This window comes from Leptosomus discolor, chromosome 1 (genome assembly GCF_034619465.1).
Source record: "Leptosomus discolor isolate bLepDis1 chromosome 1, bLepDis1.hap2, whole genome shotgun sequence".
NCBI lineage: Eukaryota > Metazoa > Chordata > Aves > Leptosomiformes > Leptosomidae > Leptosomus > Leptosomus discolor.
Genome location: NC_141391.1, coordinates 100,946,627 through 100,971,381, shown reverse-complemented (window position 1 = coordinate 100,971,381; position 24,755 = coordinate 100,946,627). Strand labels below are relative to the sequence as shown.

Below are 24,755 nucleotides of genomic sequence, written 5' to 3'. Positions count from 1 at the left end.
ACCGCCCCCCCCAACACCACCTTGCATTGCTGTATTGCATTGTTATAGCACCATCGTACTACACCTTCAAAGGCACCATTCAGTGTTACAGTACAAGTCCCGTACCCTCCCCCCCCCCCAGTACAGACAGACCATGTGTAACAGGACGTACTAGCTTTAAGGGGTGTTTAAAAGACTCACTTTGGAACAAGTATTACAAAATGAAATAAGGAGAGAAACTTACTTACTACCCCTTTCTACAAGTTGTAGAAATACACAGAATCATTCCTTCAGGGTTTGCCAAAGGAAAACATGGCTGTGGCAGTCGGAAACACACCTGACAAGGCTGGCTGGATAGACACATCCATGTAGGCTATCGCAGGGCAGGTAAAGTCTTTGCAAGATTCACAGAGAACTGAAAGCACAAGAGCTACCAGCAGGAAGAAGGAAGTGATGTGTTTTCAGTTAAAATAAGACACGGTTAAAGTTTCACTCTGCCTCTGAAGAATTTTGTCCTTTTCCAGTAAATCCTTAAGTGAGTCTCCTCTGGCTGTTTACATCCTGCACAGCTTCAGCGGGAAGTTCTCCGTGATGAGGTGATCATCATGCAGCAGGACAACAATGTTAACTTCAAACTCTGTAAGAAGAGGGGTGGGGGAAGAAAATAAGAATTCCGTATGAATCCGACTGGCATCAGCAGGGCGAGAGGCAGGCAGCTCCTGCTCTCAGACACGGCACTTTGCCAGGCTCTTCCAAGCTGTTCCAGTACCCTGGATTTTCTTGTGGCAGGGGTGAACATGGTAATCGAGGCAGAACCAGACCTTGGGCCGTTCCTAGAGACCCTTGGCTCAGTTTAATCTTTGGCACTCCTCTGGATTCATTTCCGTGTCACTGAAAAACTATGACATACGGTGTTCGGGCCAACAGGCAGGGCTCAGACATCTGAGATCAAAACGTCTCGGGAAAGACCCCTCGCACCAATATACGCTGTTTAGAAGCATGGAAGTGGATGAGTTGGGAACAGACCCCTCCCCTGCTGTAAGCATGTACCACTGCCTTCGAATCCTGCCTTATGAAATTAAACATCAGAATACAATATACCTGGAAACTATGGAAAAAAAAAATTAAAAGAAAATCTACTCTTTCGATATTATATGGTGTTGTTCAGAACCAAAATCGGTATCAGATCTATAAGCAATCCTAAATGGAGATGGAATACAAAGTCAGAGTTAATAAATTAAGAGAGCCAGAGATGAAAAACTGAAACTAACTGTCTTTTTTTAGACTCTTCTTAACTACATTAAGACTGTTCTTATAAATAAAAGTAGGTACTACACTAACAGTAGCCATTTGTCACTGTAAATGACTATTCAATAGCTAGAAATGGCAAAAAAGTAGAGCAGAATACTATTTTGGGGAAAGTCACTGTACACATCAGGTGCAAAAATACTCTTGGGGGACAGATAAACAGGTAGAGCTGAAAGGCTAGTTGTGCGCGCTTGTCCAAGGTGTACAGCAGAAGCATGGGAGGGGCTTCAGTTGGGAAGGATCCTGAAGGCAGGGACTTGGAGCTTCAATCTGATACAACAAAATTAAAAAAAAAAGAAGAACCAACAAATTCCAGCAGGATGAAAGGAAGAAAAACACAGGCTAGCAAAGAGATTTTTGCAGTAATTATTTGAACAAGTGAGGAAAGTCCTAAATTTCAGGTGCTTGTTTAGGAAAGTGTTGGATGTTGGCAACAGTAAGCAGGAAGAAGCAGCTGGTGTAGACGTAGAAAAGCAAAGTCACATGCAGCCTGACCTTGCTGCTTCTACTTCTGCAGGAGAATGGGAAACACGAAGGAGTGGGAATGGAAAGAGGGTTCTCACCAGAGATGAAAAGAAGGAAGAGATCATCTTGGCATTTTATTCTTGGGCTATTACTCGTGTGTTTAATCATACGTAATTTTTTGGCAGAAAAATATTTATTACCTGCCATTACACTGCTTCTGCTGTCCCCCTAACATAATTCTATTAGTCAGAAGTAGCTCAAGAGTTGCACAACTGTTTGTAGTTAGAAGTATTGGGGCTGTATTTTCTCAATCGATATGAAATACAGCAGACTGCAATCCTGTTCAGGAAACCTCTACAGGGAAACAGATGGATGTCCTTGGTTCCTCTTGCAGTGCGGTCAGCGATTTACCCTGCTACCTGCCAGAAGCTACAGCGAAACTAGAAACTCCTCTCAGGTGCAAGACGCCAACACGCCGTACAGTCCTACACACTCACCAACTTTGAAGTTTGTTGTTTCCAGGGTAGGGCAGGTGAACAACCTGGGAAACACCATGTAGATAGGAATTGGTAGGCCCCTGCAGACATCCCCATCAGCGATCTGAATATTCTGTATCTCTGTGGCATCTCTGGCGTAACCTTCCGCGCACCCTGGGGAGAGCGGGTAGTTCAGAGGGAGAGGAGGGGAAGGGAAAGAGAGAAGAGAAGGCAGTGGCCAACGTTTAAAACAAAGATACCCTGGGGCTGGGGGGGGGAAGTGTGTGCGGGCAAAACATCTTGCCCTTTGACCTGCAAGTTTTCTCATTAGCACGCGGAGTCAAGGATCGTAGCGGTTATTTACATGAATCTTTAGACTGTTCCGCCTGAAGGGCCGAACAGTTTTTGGGAAGGCTTTTTAATCGTACGGCTTTTGACAGTGTCTCATATGTACGCTGAAAGAGCGCAGTCGGCAATTACGGCCGTCCGCACGCGTCCCCTTTACGGAGAAACTTACCACAGGTTTCCACCCGAACTAACTGCAGCTCGATGCTTTTGACTGCAGCCTCTGCACTCTCCACTACCAGCTCCCCTGTTAGTGGCTGCGTGATAATACAGTTTGTGGAACTGAGATGACCTCTGATGAGAAATTTTGGAAGTGAAGCTCTCTGAAAGGATGGGGAGGGAGGGGAGAAAAAAAAAAAGAGACACTACTGTAGGAGCAGATTAAGAAAAAAACCCCACCTTACAACAAGACAGTTATCAAAGTATATAGGAAATCCCCAAAAGTTGCAAAGTTAAGAGCTCTAAAGTTCAGAAACGCCTCGAGTAACTTAAATAACGTAACGCTTTAACTATGCATCCTTACGCAGATGCATGAAGATATCTCTTACTACCCTCCTCCGACATACATCCCCCCTACTCATTCCATCCACAGGAGTGTTTTTCCTGGGATGAACTGCCAAAACTTGGCTATTACAATGAATCCAGAAGTTAGGAACGGCCTGGTTGAGGAGGTAGCTGGCAGGAACGAACAGGATGGTCAAGTTAAATGAGCTGGCGGTGCTCTAGAGAACTGCATCCTAGTCCCCTTTTGCTATGGATTACAATACAGTCCATTACTTTAGTGATTTTTCTACCTTTTAAAATGTCTCTCTCCTGGCCACTCTTGGGAGGGAAGACAGGCATTTAAAAGTCTTCACTTAATGCAAGATGTAGCATACTGCTTATGTACCAAGACGCCAATTAAGGACAATTAATAAAGAGCTTAATTTGAATACAGCATCACACTTTTAAAGCTTCCTTAACAGCAAGCATGTTTGCTGCTTCTTAAGGAAGGAGCAGTAAGAGCAGCTGAAGGAGGATGATAGTCTATAAATCGGTTTCCATAAAAGACTGAAGCGGGGGTTTTGCTCCCCCTGCCCTCCCCTTTTTCAGGCCAGCAGGCATCACAGATACTCTCTGCCAGCAGGGAGACTCATACGCCAGAAGCTCCAGTTACATTTCAAGTTCTGGCAGGAGGCATACTGAAACAGTCAAGTTTTCTGCCCACATCTTCAGCTCCTATCTTCACTATCCAACTTTCTTCAAACTCTTTGAGCATCCTGCTCTAACCTTCCCCTTCTTTTGTGAGCCTTATTCTTCTCTCCTCCCCCTCCTTAATTTTTTGTTATTGACACCTTTGATGTTAGCCCCTACCTTCCAACCATCTGTTCACATTTGCTCATGGTGTACGATTTCCTTCCCCATGTAACTGATTCTCCCTTCTTCCAAACCAGCTCTCTTGTCGCAAACTTTGTTTCTGCCAATCTGTTTGTTTTGCTTCTTAGTCCTGGCTGCCAGCAGCAATGGCAGAAAATTTCTCCTCAGCTATTGTTCAGACCGTTTCACTCAGATACCCAACACCTCTGCAGAATTTAGCTGTTCCACTCAAAACAAATGTTGGGGGGAAATAAAGAGACAAATTTTTGTGTGTTTAGTAAACATGACCTCACTTGTTTTTTTTCTCCTAACTTAAATAGCAGAAATTACATCCCTGACAAAATCACCCTATGAAATATTGAGTCCTAATGACCTATTAGTAAAATGCTTTTTTATTGTATGATCCCACCTTACTACTCTTCCCAATATCTTCATATTTTAATCCTAGCTAGGTCTTCTCTCATAGGACCTATCATTTACACCGTATTTCATAATCCTCGAAAAAACCCAAGAATCAAGAACATACCAGCAAATCTATCCCGGTTTTTCATCCAACTTCTTTGTGCTTTGCTTAGCTACTGCAAACTCATAATCAGTTTTCTAGTAGTCTACCAGAAATTACAGTTCAGTCACAATCTCCAGACAAGCATTGAAATTTTAGTATTTTAAATATACCAAAACAGTGACTTTTTCCACCTGTCCATCAAGTAGTAACCTCAAACCTATGCATTCTTCTGAGTCACAGGGAGATGAACAGAAGAAAAAAAAACCCGACAAAACAAAAAAAAGCCCACTGCTTGTGCTACCACACACATTCAATACCATTCTTTAGATAGCTCCACAATTAAATACCAAGATCTGCTGGATCAGAGATGTCAGAAGTTTTAGAACCTACTTTTGTAGGTTTGTACTTTCTCTATGTTGAAACAGAGAAAGGCACAAGGCCTGCTATTAAGAAAGACCTGGTAAAGGACAGGACTTTCTCATGATGTGCATCACTGAGTCTTTGCTAAGCCAAGTAGTAGAGTATCAAGAGACAGAAGAGAAAGAAGGAACAAAGTCATTTATATGGAAACGTGCTTCATAAGAGCAGCAGACTGCTGAGAGCTTAGTACTTACCAGTAGTCTCAAAACGAATTTTACCGCTAAGAATAGTTATTATAGCCTTAGATTTGGAAAAACATGCTTTCAGCATGCAGCAGCCTCCAGAGATGTAAGAGGGTGCTGGACACAACGTGCTCATCCTCTAACTCAGCTGGATTTACAGTTCAGCCATGACAGATGGTTGGTTTTCTAGAATCACCTCCTCCACGCTCAAGAATGATCTATTCCAACACGCAGAAAGTCAAGCAAAGGTAGGAAGAGGTCCTGCAGGGATGAACAAGATGCTACTGATAAAAATCACAAAAAGGAAGTACACAAAAGACATAACAAGTAGGGTCAGGGGACCCAGGAGGAATATAAAAATACTATCAGAGCATGCAGGGATGGCTTCAGGAAAGCCAAAGCCTACCTGGAGTTAAGAGACATGATGGGCAACAAAAAGGGGTGTCTGCAAGTCTACCAGCTGCAAAAGGAAGATGAGGATAAATGTCATCCTGCTACTGAATATGGCAGGGGACCTAGTGACAAAAGACATGAAAAAAGACAGAGGTACTTAATGTCTTCTCTGCCTCAGGCTTTACTGATAAGATTTGCCTTCAGGAATCCCAGGCCCCTGCAACCACAGGGAAAGTCTGGAGCAAGGAAAAAGTTATCCTTGGTAGAGGAGGAGCAGGTTAGAGAACATTTAAACAGACTGGAGGTACACAAGCCCATGGAACTTGATGGGACGCACCCACAAGTGCTGAAGAGGCTGACCCACGTCACCGTGAGGCAAATCTCGGAAAGGCTGACATGAACAAAGAAGGTTCCTGAGGGACGAAAGATAGCAAAGGCCACCCATCTTCAGTTAGGAAGATCCAAGGAACTATAGGCTCATCTGCTTTTCTCATATCCCTGAGAAAGCAATGGAGCAAATAACCCCAAAAGCTATTTCCAAACATATAAAGGACAAGAAAGCGATTGGAAGCAGTCAGCATGGATTTATGAAAATGAAATCATGCTTAACCAACCAGATAGCCTTCTGTGATGAAAGGAGTAGCTTGGTGGACAAGCTGAGAGGAGAGGATACTGTTTATCTTGGCTTCAGCACTGGTGTTGATACTGTTTCTCCTAACAACCTCACTGACAAACTAATGGAGTACAGACAAGATGTACAGATTAGACACTGCGGTGGACTGAGAACAGCCTGAACTGCTGGACTCAAAGGTTTGTGATCAGCAGCACAAAGTCCAGCTGAAGGCCAGTCACTGGTGTACACTGGGTTAATGTTGGAGCCAATATTACTTCACATCTTCAGTGATGGCTTGGATGATGGGACAAAGTGCATCCTCAGCAAGTCTGCAGGTAATACAAAATTGGAGGGAGTGGTTGGTGAACCAGATAGTTGCGCTGCCCTTCACAGGGACCTCAGCAGGCTGGACAAAGGGGCCTACAGCATCCTGAGCTGCGTTACAGAAAGTGTTGACAATGGGTTGAGGGAAGTGATTCTCCCCATCTCTTCAGCACGGGTGAGACAAAACTGAGGATTGTGCGTCCAGTTCACAGCTTCCCGGTACAAGAAACACAGAATTACTGAAGCAAGTCCAGCTTGTGCTGGATTTGGCCATGAAGATGGTTAAGGGTAAGGCAGCAAGAGGCGGAGAGCTGGGACTCTTCACCCTGCAGAACCAAAGGCTCAGGGGGATTTTATCAATATGTCTAAATACCTGATAGGAAGGAATAAAGGAGATGGAGTCAGACTCCTCTCAGTGGTATCCAGTGGAAGGACAAGAGGCTACAGAACACATCGAAATAAAAGAAACTACTTTTAAGGGGTTTTATTTATTTTTTAATCCTGTGAGTCTGGTCAAACACTAACATTGCAGGGTGCTTGCAAGTCTCCATTCTTTGAGATACTGAAAACTTGACTACACATGGCCCTGAGTAATCTCCTCTAGATGACTATGCTCTGAGCCCAGGGGCCAGATTAGCCAATCTCCAGAGGTCCCCTCCAACCACAATGATTCTGTGAATATGCCGAATAAGGTCAACCATAGCATGAAAAAAACCAAACAGCTGATTAAGAGGTCTGTTTTGAGAAACAAGTGGAAGAGTAGGTCTAAATTCAGAAGACGGGGACTAGAGCAATGGAAGACAAGTTGGGGATGCAAAAGCCAGACCTCAAACAGGCAAGCAGTCTTATTAACAAAAAGAACACAACAGAAAAATCTATAAAATCAGAACACAGGTTTCAGTGGACAAACAGAAACCAGTGCTCAGAAAGCTAAATGACCAAGACAGCTACTACTGTTCATACAGACTTCCCAAAGCCACATGGGGCTGTAAAACAAGGCATAACCAAGGAACAAAATACCCTTTTTTAAAAGGATCTTGGCTACATGTGGTATAGAGCGTCTTCCCTTGCTTCACCACCACCTTTCACTCAGAAAAGTGATAAAAATGTTGAACCATTACTTAAAGTTCCACCTTATATTAGTCACCACTATCACAAGAGATCAGGCAGAATCATTTTATTGCTTATAAAAGTAAAAAAGGAGAAAATGAGGAAAAAAAAAAAAAAAGAGCTGATTATCTGCAGGGCAGCATTTAGCCATTCCTCTCTTGTTCTCACTCAGAATCACACAAGCATTACACTTAAAATAACAAGAAAACCCTTACCTCTTTAACATTTTGCAAAGTTTCAGGAGTAATTGTGAAATCTACTGGGCTTGGCATCAGTTTCCCTTTCTGTGACTACAAGTAATGAAAAGAGTTAAACCGTAAACTATGCTTTATAAAACACACAGAGAGAATATTAAAAAAAAGACAAAGTCAAGCAACTGTTGGATGTGTTAGTTCCAGGATTGTCTTCATACTGAAAGTATGCATCTATGTAATAAAACACCTGAGATTGTCTGCCTTTGTTATTAAATAACATTGTTATTTTGTCGAAATACAACTCACAATGCATCACAAATCTGAATTGCAGAAACAGAACCGTGTCAATTTTTCATTACTTTGCATTTGCCATTGCAATAAACCACAACACCCTCTCCCTTTGTAAGTTTTTGACATAAGCTCTACCTACATTGGGGAAAAAAAAAAATAAAAGAGGAGAAAACAAAAACAAAGCATGTGGTTGACTAAAACACCTGGAAAAGAAGAAATACACTACCTACCTGAAGCATATGGTATGCTATAGAAAAAAGTTAGTTTCACATTGCTGTATTTACAAATAACTACATTTCTTGTGTCACTCTCAAAGTTTCCTTTCATTATTAATGGAAAATTCAAAATTAATGGAAAAAAGGAAGTTTGGGCAGGGGAGAGAGGGGAAGACTATAAATGAACTTGCTTCATTGCTTCAAATATGTTTTATAAACTCTCCCTCCCTCTTGTTATCTCTGAGCACTTTAAACATTTTCTGCTGCCCTTCCAATACCAGCTCAGGTCTCCTAAGCCATCCTCATATTACTAGGAGATCCTCAGCTGATAAAATCTAGTGTAGTGTTGATTTAGTGGGCTTAGCATTCCAGCTTCTTTGACTGTAAAATAAACAAAACTTGGTCCAGGTTAGCCTTCCACACTAGAGAAGCAATTTTGGGGGCACATTATTACAGTTCTTCTGTATCTATTTGCACCATTTATCACAAAACCAAGTAGTTAAGTCTCTCCGTAAGTGGCTGAACAAGGCCTGAGCTCTGCTGAGATGGCAGCCTGTACTCTGAATCAGCAAGGCAAGCTTCCCTTACTGCTCACCGACCTCTCTCCAGCCTTATCTCAGTGAGGTGCGCTGTCTTTTCCCTACGTATTTAGAGTAAGTGGCCAGCACAGCGTCAATTATGAGGCCCCCAATTGCATGTAACTGGGAGTTGGCAGACCACACCACCACGACCAATGGGCTTAGCTTGAACCCTTAGTTAGGATCTACCCTCACTACTTAAGAATTCAAAATAGCTTCTGCTGCCCAGCGGCAAGATGGAAGATATTAGCAAAAGATTGACTGTATTTTCCCATAAATGACAAATTCTGGCAAAGAATAAGGTTAAGGGAAACGGTACATTGAGCACTGACAGCGAGAATTATATGTTCAGTAAAACCTCATTAATTCACCCTGACTGAGAGATCCATGATTTACTGACTTGTGATCTAAGAAGTGCTGTGGTGGGAACAAGAAATAAAACCAAGAAACTGCATAATACGTAATTTGTTCACTATTTTGACAAGTGTGGCTTACTTATAATGTAATAATGGACCAATAAAACGTTGCATTATATACTTTAGAAAATAATGAAATCTTACCAACAGGAAACTTCTTTATAGCACCTTGCTAAATCTTTAAAAAGGGTACCATAGAACTAAACCAAACATATTTCTACCATTATTCATAAGTAAGACAAAAGAGTCTAATAATTTACTGTCCTGTTAGAGTACAAAGGAATGGTACAAACAGTATGTTCTAGCAAGTTGTGGGTGGAAAAAGAGATACTTAATTAGGCCTGCACAGTCTGTACTGACATCAGATGCACTGGACATGCATACAAGTCAATATAAACTAAAACCCCATCTGATACAGGAACTTCAAATAACTAGTAGCAAAGCATCTCTTGTGAGACAGTCAAATTTCATCCCACGACATTGTCTCCACAGGAGGAAGGCTGTTTTCATGTTGCTAACCTCAGGATGGGGATATTTGTTAACCCAGTTATCTTAGCCTATTGCCAACCACGGGCTTACTTAATAGCAAAGGTGATTAAGCTGACAAGCTTCTTATTTCCAACTTGATGCAGTCCCAGCTTTGATACTTTGAGTCAGAGCTCTAAATCATAATTAGTCATCTGAAGAACAGAAATCAGATACTTTCTCTTCACCAACCAACTCCCACTTCTAGGACAGGCATTGTGGGTGACTGGAACCTTTGACTAAGAAATGCTCAGATAACCCGAAACAGTGTTTAGAGGAACACTGTAATATTTATCTAACCACACCATTGTTTCAGGACTGAAAGGATGAGTAACAGAATAAACTCAGTGCAGTATAAAAACATCTTAGAATCCAAATCCTCCTTGTACTATTTTCTTTACATGAAAAGAGAGATGTGTTATTCTCATCGAAAGCAACTGACACTCTAGCTCTTCTGGATGTTTTTGTTTTGAGACTAACTTCCTTTGCTCATACATATCCCCTGTACTGCAATTACAAATTATATGGTTTTACTTGGTTTCTCTAACCTTACTGCCAAACTTCACTGAAAGTGGAAAAAAAAAATTAAAAAAAAAAAATCTCACTTTGTATAGTTAATACAAACGACACTTACCAGCGAGTGGACAATGAATTCACAAGTCTTAGTTAGGTCTTTTGCCAGCAAGGAACGTCGCATATCACACCGCAGGGTATACTGGCGGGAACAGGATAGCAGAGAAAATGAAGAGAGCCTTAGTTAAGCTTCCCTCTACCTCTCTTAACTTCTTATCTTTTTATTGCATGTGTGCAGACTGTTACTGTTATTAATACTTAACACATTGTTTAAAACAGATTAGTAGGCAACGTACATACCAGTGATGGGAAGAGGGGAAGGAGATAAGAGGCATACAATGATTTTAGATGCTCCCAAATGAAAGCTAATTTTTCTTTGTGTTTACAGTCCCACAATCATTTGCAAATGCTTTCCATACCTTCTGTGCTACATAACAACCGATGAGATCGAGGGACTAATTCACTGAGAGAGCAGCATTCTTGTACGGCTTCAGCACCCAAATGACATCCAGTGAAGAGCGATCACGGTATTGCTTTTCACCACCCTTTGGGTAAGTGATTATCAGTAAGATATATTCACAGTAAAATATCTAATTTTAAATTTATTGTACAATTGAATTTACCAGTGGTAACAGTTATACGCATATTTAATGGGGAACTGTCTTAAACCATATAGCTGAACTTAAAAGCAGCAGCGTGCAGTAAAGTCACGTAACAAGGTTAATTTTGCTGTTCAATGTTCCAAAACTTGCTGCCAATTTCCCCTGCTTTCTCCCCTGAAAGGGGAACCATAAACGAACGACTGAAAAAAGTATGACCTTGGTTATCACAGTAATCATACACTTCAGCATCTATAGCATAGCCTTTCAGTGTCCTTACGAGACAGGGAATTTGTTGGGGTGGGTTTTTTTGTCTTTTTGTTTTGTTTTTAATTCCTTCTTTACAGATGAGGAGTTGGCACTCAGACTAGGGACCCAGCTTCATAACTTCTAGTCGACGGTGTCTCCCTGCACATAACCTGAACGTGCATGCAAGAGCGAGACCAGGGAGCCTATCTCTTTCCCCATCACAGACCATGGTTTCTGCTGAAGTTGATGCCTGTTGAGTAAACCTTCTATTACTGCACTACACCTCACCCAGACCAGGGAACACAGTGCAATGAGGCAGCAGGACCACACAGCCCTTGCAATTTGGCCCGCAGCTTCCCCATCAGCGTCTAATTAGAAGGTCTCTGCGTGAGAACAGAGACTTGAATCTTGATACTGAACCCCCAGCTAATATACTAATACCTAGGTCAAGAAACAGTCTTGCTTTGAAACTGCACAGGACTTGGACAGAGGTCTAGGAAGTGTTTCTTAAAACAGCATCTCAGCACTACGTTTTCCTCTTCAGGAAAGCAGGACTCCCAAAGGTTGGCTGAAATTGAATGATTAACCTTTTAATTACATTTTATCCCCAGCTTGTAAAGAGAAGCTACATACATGAGAGAGGGAACGACAAACCACAACAAATAGTCACCAATAAAGGATACCGTAAAACAACTGATCTTGATCATAGGCAAGTTATCTGGATTATGGAGAGCAACTCAACCAGTTTTGCACCATTTTTGACATACTTACTACAAACAACAGATACTACATTAGGAAGAAAGCCAAGACTGAAAAAAGACATGGGAAGTACTTAGAGTAACACCTGAATGTAGATAAAAAACATGGGAATTTTTCTTTTAGTTACTTCTGATAGGCTAGTATGTGGGGAGGTTTTGTAGCTTTTTGATTTGTTTGTTAGGGGTTTTTTTTAAATCCCAGACTGTAATATAAGACTTCCAGTTTAGCTAAACAGCTAACAGTTTTATACTTCGTGATCAAATCCAATACTCGCATCAGTGAGCTACAAGTGGGGGTGGGGGGGAAGTTTTACAACCCAGTGATTCCTCACCAGCCCTGGTCTGAAAATTTTTGCATACAGTGACTCCTTCAACTTTTTCCTTGAAGAAAAAGGAAAACCCAAACCAAAAAACACTCCTCAGTAAGAAAAAGCATTGTCTAACACAGTATTTACATTCAAGAGATAGCTGAAGAAAGACTTTCCTTCAAAAAAACACAAAACCAACCCAAACAAATGAACCTACCTATGGTAAGACATTTTTAAACTAAAAAGGTCAAATTTCAAAATAGTGTTTCCACAAGATTCTGTTACAAGCACGTAGTATGTACAGATTTGGGCAGGAAGTGTTACTACTCATCTCCACAGGAAAGCAAACAATTCATGTTTTTGAAGATGCTACAAGCTCTCAAATACTGTGGTTTAAGTCTTCATTATGAAATTACACAGCCACATTAGTTTTGAACAAAAGGACACTGTGGTGCAGTCTTTTTCATAAAGGGAATGGATTTAGTTCTCTACAACATAAGAAGGGATCAGATATATGTTACAGTAGTTCTGACAAAGTATTTCAGGTAAGATATCTTGTTACTGTTCTGTTTATTCCATCATTCTTTAAAGATTTACTTGATATGGAAGGCCTGAAACAGTAAGCGACAGAAAGGTTTCTGCTAATTAGAGGACACTTCTCCCAAATGAATGCAGGAAAACAGACTCTGAACACTAGATTGCTTTGTTCCTGTAGGACTCACCCCTGTGTCTTAAAATGAATCTGGTAAGTCAGTACACTTTGTTTTTAATATTTAAGTAATTGGTTGCCTACTATGCTAAAAAAGTTGATCTGCTCAAGGGTAGGAAGGCTCTACAGAGGGACCTGGACAGGTTGGATCGATGGGCCAAGGCCAATAGTACAAGGTCCAGACAAGACCAAGTGCCGGGTCCTGCGCTTGGGTCACAACCCCATGCAGCGCTACAGGCTTGGGGATGGGTGGCTGGAAAGCTGCCTGGCAGAAAAGGACCTGGGGGTGCTGGTCCACAGGTGGCTGAACATGAGCCAGCAGTGCGCCCAGGTGGCCAAGAAGGCCGACAGCATCCTGGCCTGTATCAGGAGCAGCGTGGCCAGCAGGAGTAGGGAGGTGATTGTCTCTCTGTACTTGGCACTGGGGAGGCAGCACCTTGAATACTGTGTGCAGTTTTGGGCCCCTCACTACAAGAAGGATGTTGAGGCGCTGGAGTGTGTCCAGAAGCTCGTGAAGGGTCTGGAGAGCAGGTCTGATGAGGAGCGGCTGAGGGAACTGGGGCTGTTCAGCCTGGAGAAGAGGAGGCTGAGGGGAGACCTTATTGCTCTCTACAGCTACCTGAGAGGAGGCTGTAGTGAGGTGGGGGTTGGTCTCTTCTCCTAAGGAAGAAGCGACAAGACGAGAGGAGATGGCCTCAAGTTGCACCATGGGAGGTTTAGATTGGACATTAGGAAAAATTTTTTCACCTAAAGGGTTGTCAAGCATTGGAAGAGGCTGCCTGAGGAAGTGGTGGAGTCACCATCCCTGGAGGTATTTAAAAGACATGTAGACGTGGCGCTCATGGACATGGTTTAGTGGTGGTCTTGGCAGTGTTATGTTTACAGTTGGACTTGGTGAACTTAAAGGTTTCCAACCCAAACAATTCTACGATTCCATGATTCTAATGTCTTACTGGTACTAGGTTAACAGTACACACACTTGTATCTGGCTATGTACCACTACACAGATTATCTACGAAAGGGTAAATGCAACTTTTTTCACAATAAAATCAGAACTGGATGAAAACATCACCCTGTAAGAGATCTGTACAAGATTTAACAAGTGTGGCAAATACATCTTATCCTTTCTCAACCCAAAGACCCTCTTCCCAGTATGCTTTTAATTCTCTCTTGTACGTCCCACGTTTCATTAGCATCAACTATTTCCAATGAAAAGCTTAAACTTGCTGGAAAAGAAAAGGGAACAGGTGTTCAGAAATTTTTTTAAAAGCAGCATTATATAGATGGGATTCCAAGGTCTCAGGATGGTTCCTTTGCCACATTTAAGAAGTGTTACCACCTGTGGAAAGTGTTGACTCCTAGGTGCACTGGAACTGAAAAAGGCAACTAGAAGCTACCTACAAACTAGCACCTAAAAGATTAACATGTGTCATGAATTTTAATCTTAAGTTATATCCAGAAAACACAGTACACACCAGAAAAATGCTATATTAATAAAGGGAAGCTTAAAAGCTACTTACTTCAAAGGATCTCAAAACTTTCTGCTCATTCTTCAAATTGAGAAAATAAAACATATTGCACCATGAAAAGAAAACTTTATCACAAAACTTTAGCCTCTGCTTCCATGGAATAAAAGACGCTTTAAGAATACATTCTGCAGATAACAAAAGTTCAGATTTTCTTTACAGATACGACTGCCTTACCTGAATATTAACAAAGACACCGTGATACGTCTCATACAGAACTTTGTTCCCCTTCATATTCAATGGAAATTCAAATGGAATTTCTGTCTTGCCACTGGGAAGTTTCCCTGGTTTTACCATTTCAATAGTGCTGTTAATAATCTGAATAGGCTGCAAAGATAAACAGTAAGAGGTTCAGGTTGAAGGAGAATGACAGCCCCACCATTTCAAGAACCAACACATCCACTAAACTCTAACAGACTTCCTGAATTTCCAGAAACTCAGGTATTTCTTCACGACACACAGCTCTCCAGTCTTACAACGAAAAGAAATACTAAGAATGCTTTCCTCAGGAAAACAATTTGTGATCTATTTTATGGTTGCATTTTACTAATGACCAAACATATTTAGACAGCTAAACAGCAGAGTCTCAAGCACTCTGGAAAGTGGAGTTCCATCTGCTACATTATGACCCTTAATAGTAGGAGCAGGAATCAACAAGTATGTATGCCAGTTGAGCAGTTAGTCATTCCCTCCTATATTCTCCCTGGCCGTTTCCCACCCTAAAGATCTATATTTAGGGCTAGGCTCTCACTGGAACAATGGTTAACCACAATTCAAGTGAGGAAGCCTGCTTGAAGATTACACTTCTTTTCTCTCTGGAGTTTTACTGTTCTTTTTCCCCCTGATAGACAGGAGAAAGAAAATCTATCGCTTCTACTGTTTTTCATTCATGGACAGATTATTCACACCATAAACAAATTAACTATGATACAAGTGAAGACCTTGGAAGGCCCTGCACCAAGGCTGTCCTAACTTAAGCAAACCATTAGCTATACTGCCTCTAGACAGAGACAGCCTTGCTTCAATCAGTACAGCCACGTTTGTGTGCAGCCCGAGATAACCTGCTCTGCTATATTCCAAACCCTACACTTCCAAACCTGGAGAGCAGTACAGAGGCCTTCCAGGAGCTCTGCAGTCAGTCTGTGCACAGCCTCATACTCCACAGAAAAATCTGTGCAGGTCCTGTGTCATGCCTAATAACACGCAACCTCAATGGCCTCCGCAGAAACTATTGTGATAGTGACTGATCTGGCACAAAAGTCCAATTAAATCCAGTCATGTAAAAAAAAAAAAAAAAATAAAAAAAAAATCACAATTTATTATTTTTCTTTAAATCACAGTCCTTCAATGCATCATCCAGTAACCATACCATTTATGTTACTGTACTTCAGCCCTAAAAAACCCTCTCCAATTGGTGCAAGTTCCTCCCCCAAAATGTCATCATATATTACGGGATAATGCCGAGCATTTCTCTGCTTTTTATCATTTACATACCACGAAGTGCTATAACTACCTGAAAGCTATTAAGGAAAGATTTAATTTGATAAGAGAGACAAAGGTTTTGTGCTAAAATATTAACACGTACAGGTCTTACCTTGACAGAGTTATAGAAAGCTTCGAACACACCCACACTTTTGGCACTAAGCTGCAGATTTACCGATCCTTCCATTGTTAACGAGATACCTTGGTGCTGGACTGTGTCCTTACTTGTTATGACCACGACTCCAGAAAGAACTTCCTAATAAGAGAAAAGACAATACAAAAACATTTGCTTAAATAAATTTCTTCTACAGCTGTTATACAGACATCATGCTAACCGATTTTCAAACTCAAGAAAAATGTTCCTAGAGAACAGTCTAACCTTGTCAGAAAAGACAAATACTGATAACAAAAGCAATGTGATGAAGAGACCGCTGCTGCTGGTTTGTTGTTTTTTTTTTTTTTTTTCTTGTTTTCTTTAAAAATATTCTCCTCTTCCTTGCAGAAGAACTAATCTGAGCTTCAATTTCTTTCCAAAGTTTCAAGACCTTCCTCTCCAGGAAGATTAAAAAAATCCGCATAAACAACTATCAGGCCAGTTGGTAACAGACAAGTTCCATTTCACATGTTAGAATGAAATCCCAGGAGGAATTTTTATATGAAGAGTGGGACCGTCAGCCATGGGAGATGGAAGAGAAGGCATAACTGATGGCCAAGCTGAGGATAAGACTTGCCTCAATAGTGGAACGGAATAGATTTTAAATAAATAAATAAATCGTTGTTCTGCTACACAAGCAAATTCCATGCTACCTGGGAAACAGTTTAAAAGTGTACCTGAATCGAAGGCACAAGCTTTATGACTCAAGAGATGCATCACTTATCCCATTAAGAATGTTTTGTCTGCAAAACTGTATTTGCAAAAGAACACTTCATCCTGGAAATACCAACTCAGAAGTTCTAACACTGAAAAAAAGATTAACTGCAGGAGAGCAACACACAGTTCATTTTACATACCCCATAGTTTATCCTTTCCCCTCTCCTACAACAGAGAATCCACTCCAATCCAGAGTTCCACGTCAACATTCATACACATCTGGAAATAGCAGCAAGTGATTTGAGAACCTGAAGAAAGTTTCTCGGGGCTAACCTTCTCTTCTGCTCGATGGTGATGCTCTCTGCACCTTCACCAGGCTTGCAAACTAGACATCAAACTACAGATCACTCCAACCAATGGAGAATTCAGACTGCCCACTCTACACTCGACCAGTTAAAACCAGTCTAGTTATGTACATCTCTGACAGACTCTATTTGAATTTTGCCAGCCTTTTGTCTTTACTAGTGGTACAGGATGACAATATAGAAAATGGGTCAGGCATTTTAAAGCAGAACAGGACAGCAGCAGAACATCAAGCATCACAACGAAGGCTGACACGCTCCAAGTCTGAAAAGAGGACCTGCAGCAATTGGGAAATGCCAGGAACAGGAGGCACAAGCACAAAAGGACAGTGAAGAAAAGCTGACCTAAATACTGTACTGCTTTGCTAACATGCTTTAATTAGTACAAGCAATTAGGTTATTGCTTTGAAAAATGAGTACAGCTGAACTATAAGAAGCAAGGACAATCCTGAACATATGAACTGCTTTAATAAATGAGAACAGTCTCCCACCACACAGCAACAACCTATTCCAGAGCTATTGCCTACATACTTTCACACGGTAAGGGTGTATGTATTTGGGGCAGAAAGGAGAACAACAATTTGAAGTTAAATACGATTTTTTTCTTGTAACATTCAATGTCTCTTCAGAAATAAAAACACACCTCAAAACCACCTTCTGACAAAAACTTTTAAAGGTCACTAGTGTGGGGGAGAGGGAAGCATCATGAAAAAGATGCTGTAATATTACTTGAACTATTTATGCGCAATCAGATTACACTTCTGTTTGATGTATAAGGGGAAGTCAGCTATGTCTTTTCCAAAAAAGAGCTACTTTGTCCTTTTTGTGTAAAACCAGGGTCCTCTCTAAATACAAAGCTGTCAGTATACTTCTAAAAAGTCCAAATCAAAGAACATAAGCTTACCAAGATGTTAAAATACTTGCAGTTAGCACACAATTTATGAGAAAACTTTACTTGTGCAGTACATTAGCAAACAGGTACCATTTGTAAGCGTTATGTGGCATCACTTAATATTGTTACTGTTTTCAGTCCATATCAAAAGGGGTTCATTTACCTTTAACACCACAAAACTAAAGGTGTAGAGAACGTCACCACTGGAATTCATCCCCACGTACTACAATGTGATCACTAACTTAGAATCAGTTGCTCTTACTCACTTTCTGCCTTCTCCCTTACTAGGAACTCCTCATGGCTTCACCACATGATGACAAAGCTTTGCAAGATGGAACTAAGCTAATTCAGTTCTACACAGGATTACTCATCTAAACAGAGTGTCCACTCCCAGAAAGACCAGTGTATTACGTGAGGCAGACAGGGAAGTGAGGCACAGATGCTAAACTGCAAGAACATTTGTTTGCAAGAAGACTGTCTCAGGTTAATGATCCCAAAGAAGCTTTTTGGCTTCCTGTTGTCAGTTCCTTACCATTCGGACATGTACATGAAACTGCCAGGAAGACTGACACTTTCAAAGTCACAACTAAGATGAACACCTGCTTCATCTGATGCAGCAGCACAATCCCCGATTTCTCTAGTTGTGCAGCAGAGTCACCCAAGTCTGGCTGAGGACAATTTGGAACAATCTTCAATTGGTAACACGAAACAGTGCATAATATGCATCACAGAATGTCATCTCGAGAGTCCTAAGTCACATCTAGACTTCTGACTGAACTAGACAGCTATTCATATCTATAAACTTTATGTAAAGACTGGAAGGGTCAAAGAACACACTATACTGTCCCATAAATTGTTGGGAAAATTACTTTCAGTGTTAAAATACATACCAATTCCAACCTGACCGTTCACATTGTCAGGTCTGTTTGCTACATTAAAGAACAAACAAATAATTTGAGCTAGATATTATGTATTTTCAGATTGTATCTAATCGCTTGACACCATCCCTGATAAAAAGAATTAGGCTGATTTTCCTTTTCTCAAATCCAAAGTAGCTTTGAAAAAAATAACAAACAAGCCACAAAGCGGGTTTTCAAGACCACTTGAAATCTGTCATCACACTTCTCTAGGTGTCGACAGCAGCAGAGGACATCATACTCAATGCCATACAGAAATGCCTAACATTTCTCTAGTTCCATTTGATATCCCCTATACATCTATGGATTAAGCTTTTCATTATTTTGGTAGAATGGAAGTCCACGGTCAGTCGGTTACCACCAAGATGCCTTAGGTTCCTTTCGGAGTCCACTTTCCACATCACAGAAATTCACTTTCAGGACAAAGGACAAACATTTGGAAATTTTAAAATTCCCATTAAGTTCATGTAAGTCACTATTCCTAGAAGTTCCTGATCATTTTCTTCCACATCTACTCCTCTGTGCAAACCACCTGCAAATCCTAGCCACATATTCTGATTATCTAGAAAGAAACTGACCACATTCAAGAAAAAGTCTGCTAGACCAAACTAACTAGTCATTATATGCTTTAAAACCTCAACGCTCAGATTTACTAATTAGTTTGGGTTTTTTAGAAAAAGTAAAAGGCTTCCTTACAGGCAAATCCTGACTTAAGTGTATTTTGGACTCACTTGCCATTAAAAGTCTTGGCTGATGTTCACTATAGCACCTTTCTTTGTACAATGCATTTTTGAGGCCTTTCAGCCTAGAATTCTTTTAATTATCAATCTCAGACTAACAGCCACAGTTACTCCAGTCATCCTGTTTAGGTTTTCTAAATAAAACACATCATTAGTTGTGCCTGTCCCCTCATTCTTCTAGCATTCCAGAGTTTATTAAATGAGCCTCAATGGCTCAAGAATCCTCCATTCAATTAAAAAAAAAAAAAAAAAAAATCTCCTGAACACAGATCTTCTGTTCCTAGGAACTTAAACACAGTTTTGCTGCAATAAGCCTTATTTTGCTATTATAGGATGTGCTATTAGGATCCATTTTATCATTTTATTGTGTGTTTGTTCTTAAATCTGCTATCACTTTTTTTTTTTTTCTAACTATGCTATCACTCTTCTGGTCCAAGAAGCAGCAAGCTTGTTTTTTACTCACAATTTAAAGTAATCTGTTTAAGCCAGCTTTTCTCAAATTGAAATCTGAACAAAACAAAGGTCTTTGTTTACTTAGTTCCTCCAGTTTCTGATGATTATAACTAATGAATACAGAAATTGCTTACTGTTTATCACAGCATGTTATTTTAACCAACTTCCTTTTCAAAGCAGGAACACAATCTCAAGCTTGCACGATGCATGACTATTTTAGAATTTTTGCGTCTAATTTCTCCCAATTAAAAAAGAACCACCAATGCAGAAGCAAAGAACAACTAAAAAGAACAAAATAGTTGCCTACTATTTTAGCAAGTTTTAGGAAGTGAAGTGACTTCCACTTGACAGAGGAGATTGCTTTGCAACAATGAAAAATCATAGAATCACAGAACTCCAGGTTGGAAGGGGCCTCAAGGATCATCTGGTCCAACCGTTTTTGGCAAAAGCACAGCCTAGACAAGGTGGCCCAGCACCCTGCCTGGCTGAGTCTTAAAAGTGTCCAGTGTCGGGGAATCCACCACTTCCCTGGGGAGATTATTCCGATGGCTGATTGTTCTGTGAAACTTTTTCCTCTCGTGTCCAATCAGAATCTCTCCAGGGATAACTTGTACCCATTGCCCCTCGTCTTTTCCTTGCGACTCCTTGTGAAAAAGGAGTCTCCATCTTCTTTGTGGCCACCCTTTAAATACTCAAACATGGTGATAAGGTCTCCCCTGAGCCTTCTTTCCTCAAGGCTGAACAAACCCAGTTCTCTCAGCCTTTCCTCATACGGCAGGCTTCCCAGGCCTTTGATCATCTTTGTGGCCCTTCTCTGGACCCTCTCCAGCCTGTCCACAGCTCTTCTGTACAGTGGGGACCAAAACTGAATGCAGTGTTTGAGGTGTGGCCTGACCAGCACTGAGCAGAGTGAGGCAATGACTTGGTTTTCTCTGCTGATGATGCCCTTGTTGATGCAACCCAGCATCCTGTTGGTTTTCTTTGCCACAGCAGCACACTGACACTCATATTGAGCTTGCTGTCCACCAGGACCCTCAGGTCCCTTTGCACAGAGCTGCTCCCCAGCCAGGTAGATCCCAGCCCGTGCTGCATTCCTGGATTATGTTTTCCAAGGTGCAAGACCTTACACTTGTCCTTGTTGAACTTCATAAGGTTCTTGATAGCCCACTCTTCCAGCCTATCCAGGTCTTCCTGCAGGGTGGCTCTCCCTTCCAAAGTGTCAACTTCCCCACTCAGTTTGGTGTCATCAGCAAACTTCATCAGGGTACAGTTGATCCCATCATCCTCATCACTTAGGAAGACATTAAACAGCGTTGGGTCCAGTATTGATCACTGGGGGACCCTATTTGTGACAGGTTGCCAGTCTGAGAGAGCACTACTTACCTTGAATTCAGCTGGATTTAGTATAACCAAGGTCACCATACCAGGATGAGAAGCAGTCTGACCCAACCCAAGACAACAGTGGACAGTATTTGAAGGTTCTGTTATATGATATTTCAGCACCAAAGAGAAATTTTAAAGATTGTGGCCTGATGGGGAAAGCCTATAAAGAAAACATATGCATCACTTGTTATTCAGCCTTAATTTTCCTGGTCAGCTACTTGCTTTAGATACACCCTTATCTTCTCCACTCAACAGCTTTTTCACATGTACTTTCCACAATATTTTCCCCTAACAAGACTCAAATTCAATTCTGCAATAAAATTAAAGATAAGCTTGTTAGTCTTCAGAATTCTTCCGTAGAAGTTTATATTAAACTCCCGCACTTTCAGGGCCTTATTCAGCATGGAATTTACCATTAAGAGACTCTCAGAACAGTGACTTGTTAAATATGGGTCTTTCCTGTATGTGCTTCCCCTCACCCCTCCCCTCTTGGAAGGAGTAAAGATGTATAGCAAACACACTCAACAGTTGTAAAGATGCTGGCTGACGTACACACAACAGACAGAGAGATGCTGTTTGCTAAAAATCCCTGAATATTTCACCTGGACTATGCACTCTCAAGAGGTATAAAAATAGAGCTTGAATGGAGGAATCAGCAGCCATTGCCACTACCAGTTATTTGGTCTATTATCACCTAAAATCACAGGCTGAGATCCTTTAGACTGTTCTTCAACCACTTTATTTTGTTTGTCCAATTCCCTGCTCTGTTGGAGCTGCTCCACTATGTCTAATCCCTCTTCTGTAGGCCATCCAGCACAAGACCATTCCGATACCAATTGTTAAATATTCTCAGTTCCACTCTACTTGAGAAGACATTCATAAGAAAAACAAAAAAAAGGATATTAATGTTTCAAACAATCAATTGTTTAATTATTATTAACTTTTTTAGTGTCACACCAACCAAATACTTTGCATTTCCCTGATCTGGTTTAGGGCATAGCCAATCCTATCAGAACAAGAAAGGCAGCAGAAATTAAACGGCTAGGGAGGTGAGCGGCACTGTGGGGTTGTGCTGGATTAATCATGGTCTCAGGCAAATTATGACTTAGAAAGCTCTAATGTTTTAGCAATTTTTTTGCTATTATAAGATAATAGGCATAACAGAAAGACTGTTACACCAGTGCATAATTTAGACATCACCTTCTTCCATACCCAAATGCAGCTTTAAATAAGTTCAGAAAAAAAAAGGTCAAGTCTAGCCACAGTGCCCCTATTGCCTTCAAATGCATAGCTAGACATGTACATTGGGATGAACCGTCTTTAGTAGAGGAATCCCTTCATTCTCAAGTAGTACTGATGCAAGCATATTTTGGGATGACAGTTGCCATAGACCAAAGGTATTATTAGCACAGCTATCGTCACTGAGGTACACAACAATCACCAAATTTCTAAATAACCCCACAAACCTGCATACATTCCATGCCTAATTAAAGAGAGATTTTTAATTCCTTTCTATACCTAGGAAATGTCTATTAAAAATTCATGCTGTACCTCTAGTGTACAGCCCTTTCATCATCGTGTTTTCACATCACTCAGACCTCCAAAATTCAGGCCTAGTTAATGAACTGAAATGATAAACATTTTCACATGGAGTTAAAGTAGAAGCAAACACACAATACTGATAGATTAACTTAAATATTTTACTTAATTTCAGCTTAAAGATAGAAGAAATATCCCTTTCCTGTATTAAAAAAAAAATCTCGTTTAGAGAGACATAAAGCAAGCCACATGAAGAAAGATAAAATGTGCACAGCATTATGACATTGAAATAAATAACTGAAATTCTTCTAATAATGTGCATTAGCAGAACAATGTGAAAGTGAGATACAGAAAGTAGTCTTTACCACTAAGAGACCTTGCCTAAAGGGATGTGTTATCCACAAAATGATAATTTAGCTTTATGAAAGTTACTCTCTAGATGATTTAAGAATTGCAGAACAGATGCTGTATACACTTCCATTCAAATTCATTTAAAGCAGTTTTCCAGCATTAAAACATTCAATAAATTGAAACATATTTTATGCACTGCAACAGCCAAACTACTAATGTATGGGAAAGCTGTGTGTGAAAAAGGTTTTTATTATACAATTGTATGGCTGGATAGAAAAAGTAAGAAAAAAAAAGACGTGGAAACTTCTGCTTAAACAACACAAAATTTATAGAAGAACGCTGACAAAAATAAATCTTGAAAACATGAGCCATGTGATTTTTTTCCCAACTGCGCTTGAAAACTTCAACAATGAAAAAAGGCACAGCCTTTTTTCAAGTAGCTGCAAAAGCTGAAGCATGCACAACCACTTTATCGCTATCAGCAACGACATCAGTGAAAAAAGTTAAGAAATCAGTCTCCTGCCCAGTGAAAAAATAATTAGATCTGCTCTTGCCTAAGTACTTTATCCAAGAGGAGGTTTCCTATCAGGTACGAACAACACCTTAAGACACTTTCAGGTTTCTTGCAGAGCACAGAAACTGAAGAAGGCTCTGTCAGAGCACCTGGCCGCACCCGCACACTGTACCAAAGCATCGCTCCTGCTGTACTAGACCAGTGCTAACAACTGACGCGACCCTATCCTACAGGTGAACTCCAAATCGTCGTGCCTCAGGGGGCGTCCCTCGTTCGCTCCTTCCTTCCTTCCCTCCTGCAGCCCTGCCGCCCTCCCCAGGGGCACGTTAGCTGCACTCCCGCCGGCTAAGGGAACGAGGAGGGCAGCCAGCAGGCCTGAACCCCAAACACGTGCCGGAGCCGAGCACCGAGGAGGAAGAGCGCGGCGTCCTCGGTAGGGACCTAAGGGGGAGCCACGGCGGGAGAAGGGGCGGCGGAGAGCAAAAGCTCCGAGCAGGGGCGGGAGCAAAGCTTCCCCCAGCACAACGGCAGCCAGCCCTGCCGCAGCCCCGCCGCCACGGCAAAGCGCGGCTCGGCGCGGAGAGCCGCCGCTACGCGGGGAGCGGCAGAAGGGGGCGAATTATCCCGCCTTCCAAGGAAGCGCCTCGCTGCCTTAGAGCAGCCGGGAGGCTCCCGGGGCTGCCGGCGAGTCCCAGCGGAGAGGCAGGAGCCAGGACACGGCACCGGGCGGGCAGACCGAGCTGGAGCTGGGGCCGGGCGCCGGCTGGGGCCGCTGGGCGGGGCCGCGCCGCGCGCAGGGCCGCACGCACGCACGCACGCACGCACTCACGCGCTCACCCCGCAGCGGTAGACCTTGTTGGCCCGCTTGATCTTGATGTCCAGCGCGGTGCCCAT

At 41.6% G+C, this 24,755-nt stretch overlaps 1 protein-coding gene across 3 annotated transcripts; it reads right to left on the bottom strand.

Annotated features, from left to right (window-relative positions):
- Nucleotides 1–88: 88 nt before the first annotated feature.
- On the bottom strand, nt 89–24,755 carry VPS26C (VPS26 endosomal protein sorting factor C). Of its 3 annotated transcripts, none has more exons than XM_086482112.1 (8): nt 24,699–24,755; nt 16,012–16,155; nt 14,595–14,744; nt 10,330–10,410; nt 7,692–7,766; nt 2,746–2,896; nt 2,250–2,402; nt 89–616 (listed from the first exon to the last, which is right to left on the bottom strand). In XM_086482112.1, exons 1-8 carry the CDS (start codon nt 24,753–24,755, stop codon nt 534–536), a joined length of 894 nt encoding a protein of 297 aa, XP_086338238.1. In that variant the 3' UTR covers nt 89–533. The 3 variants fall into 3 exon arrangements, with proteins under 3 accessions (XP_086338238.1, XP_086338246.1, XP_086338254.1); XM_086482120.1 differs by having other exon boundaries at nt 24,714–24,755; XM_086482128.1 differs by lacking the exon at nt 10,330–10,410.

Coding starts and splice junctions, on each gene's coding strand:
- VPS26C (XM_086482112.1), bottom strand. CDS start 24,755: ATGGGCACCGCGCTGGACATCAAGATCAAGCGGGCCAACAAGGTCTAC. Junction 2,897..7,691: donor CTTTGCAAAATGTTAAAGAG/GTAAGGGTTTTC, acceptor CCATCCTTTCAG/AGAGCTTCACTTCCAAAATT. Junction 2,403..2,745: donor AGTTCGGGTGGAAACCTGTG/GTAAGTTTCTCC, acceptor CGCTCTCCCCAG/GGTGCGCGGAAGGTTACGCC.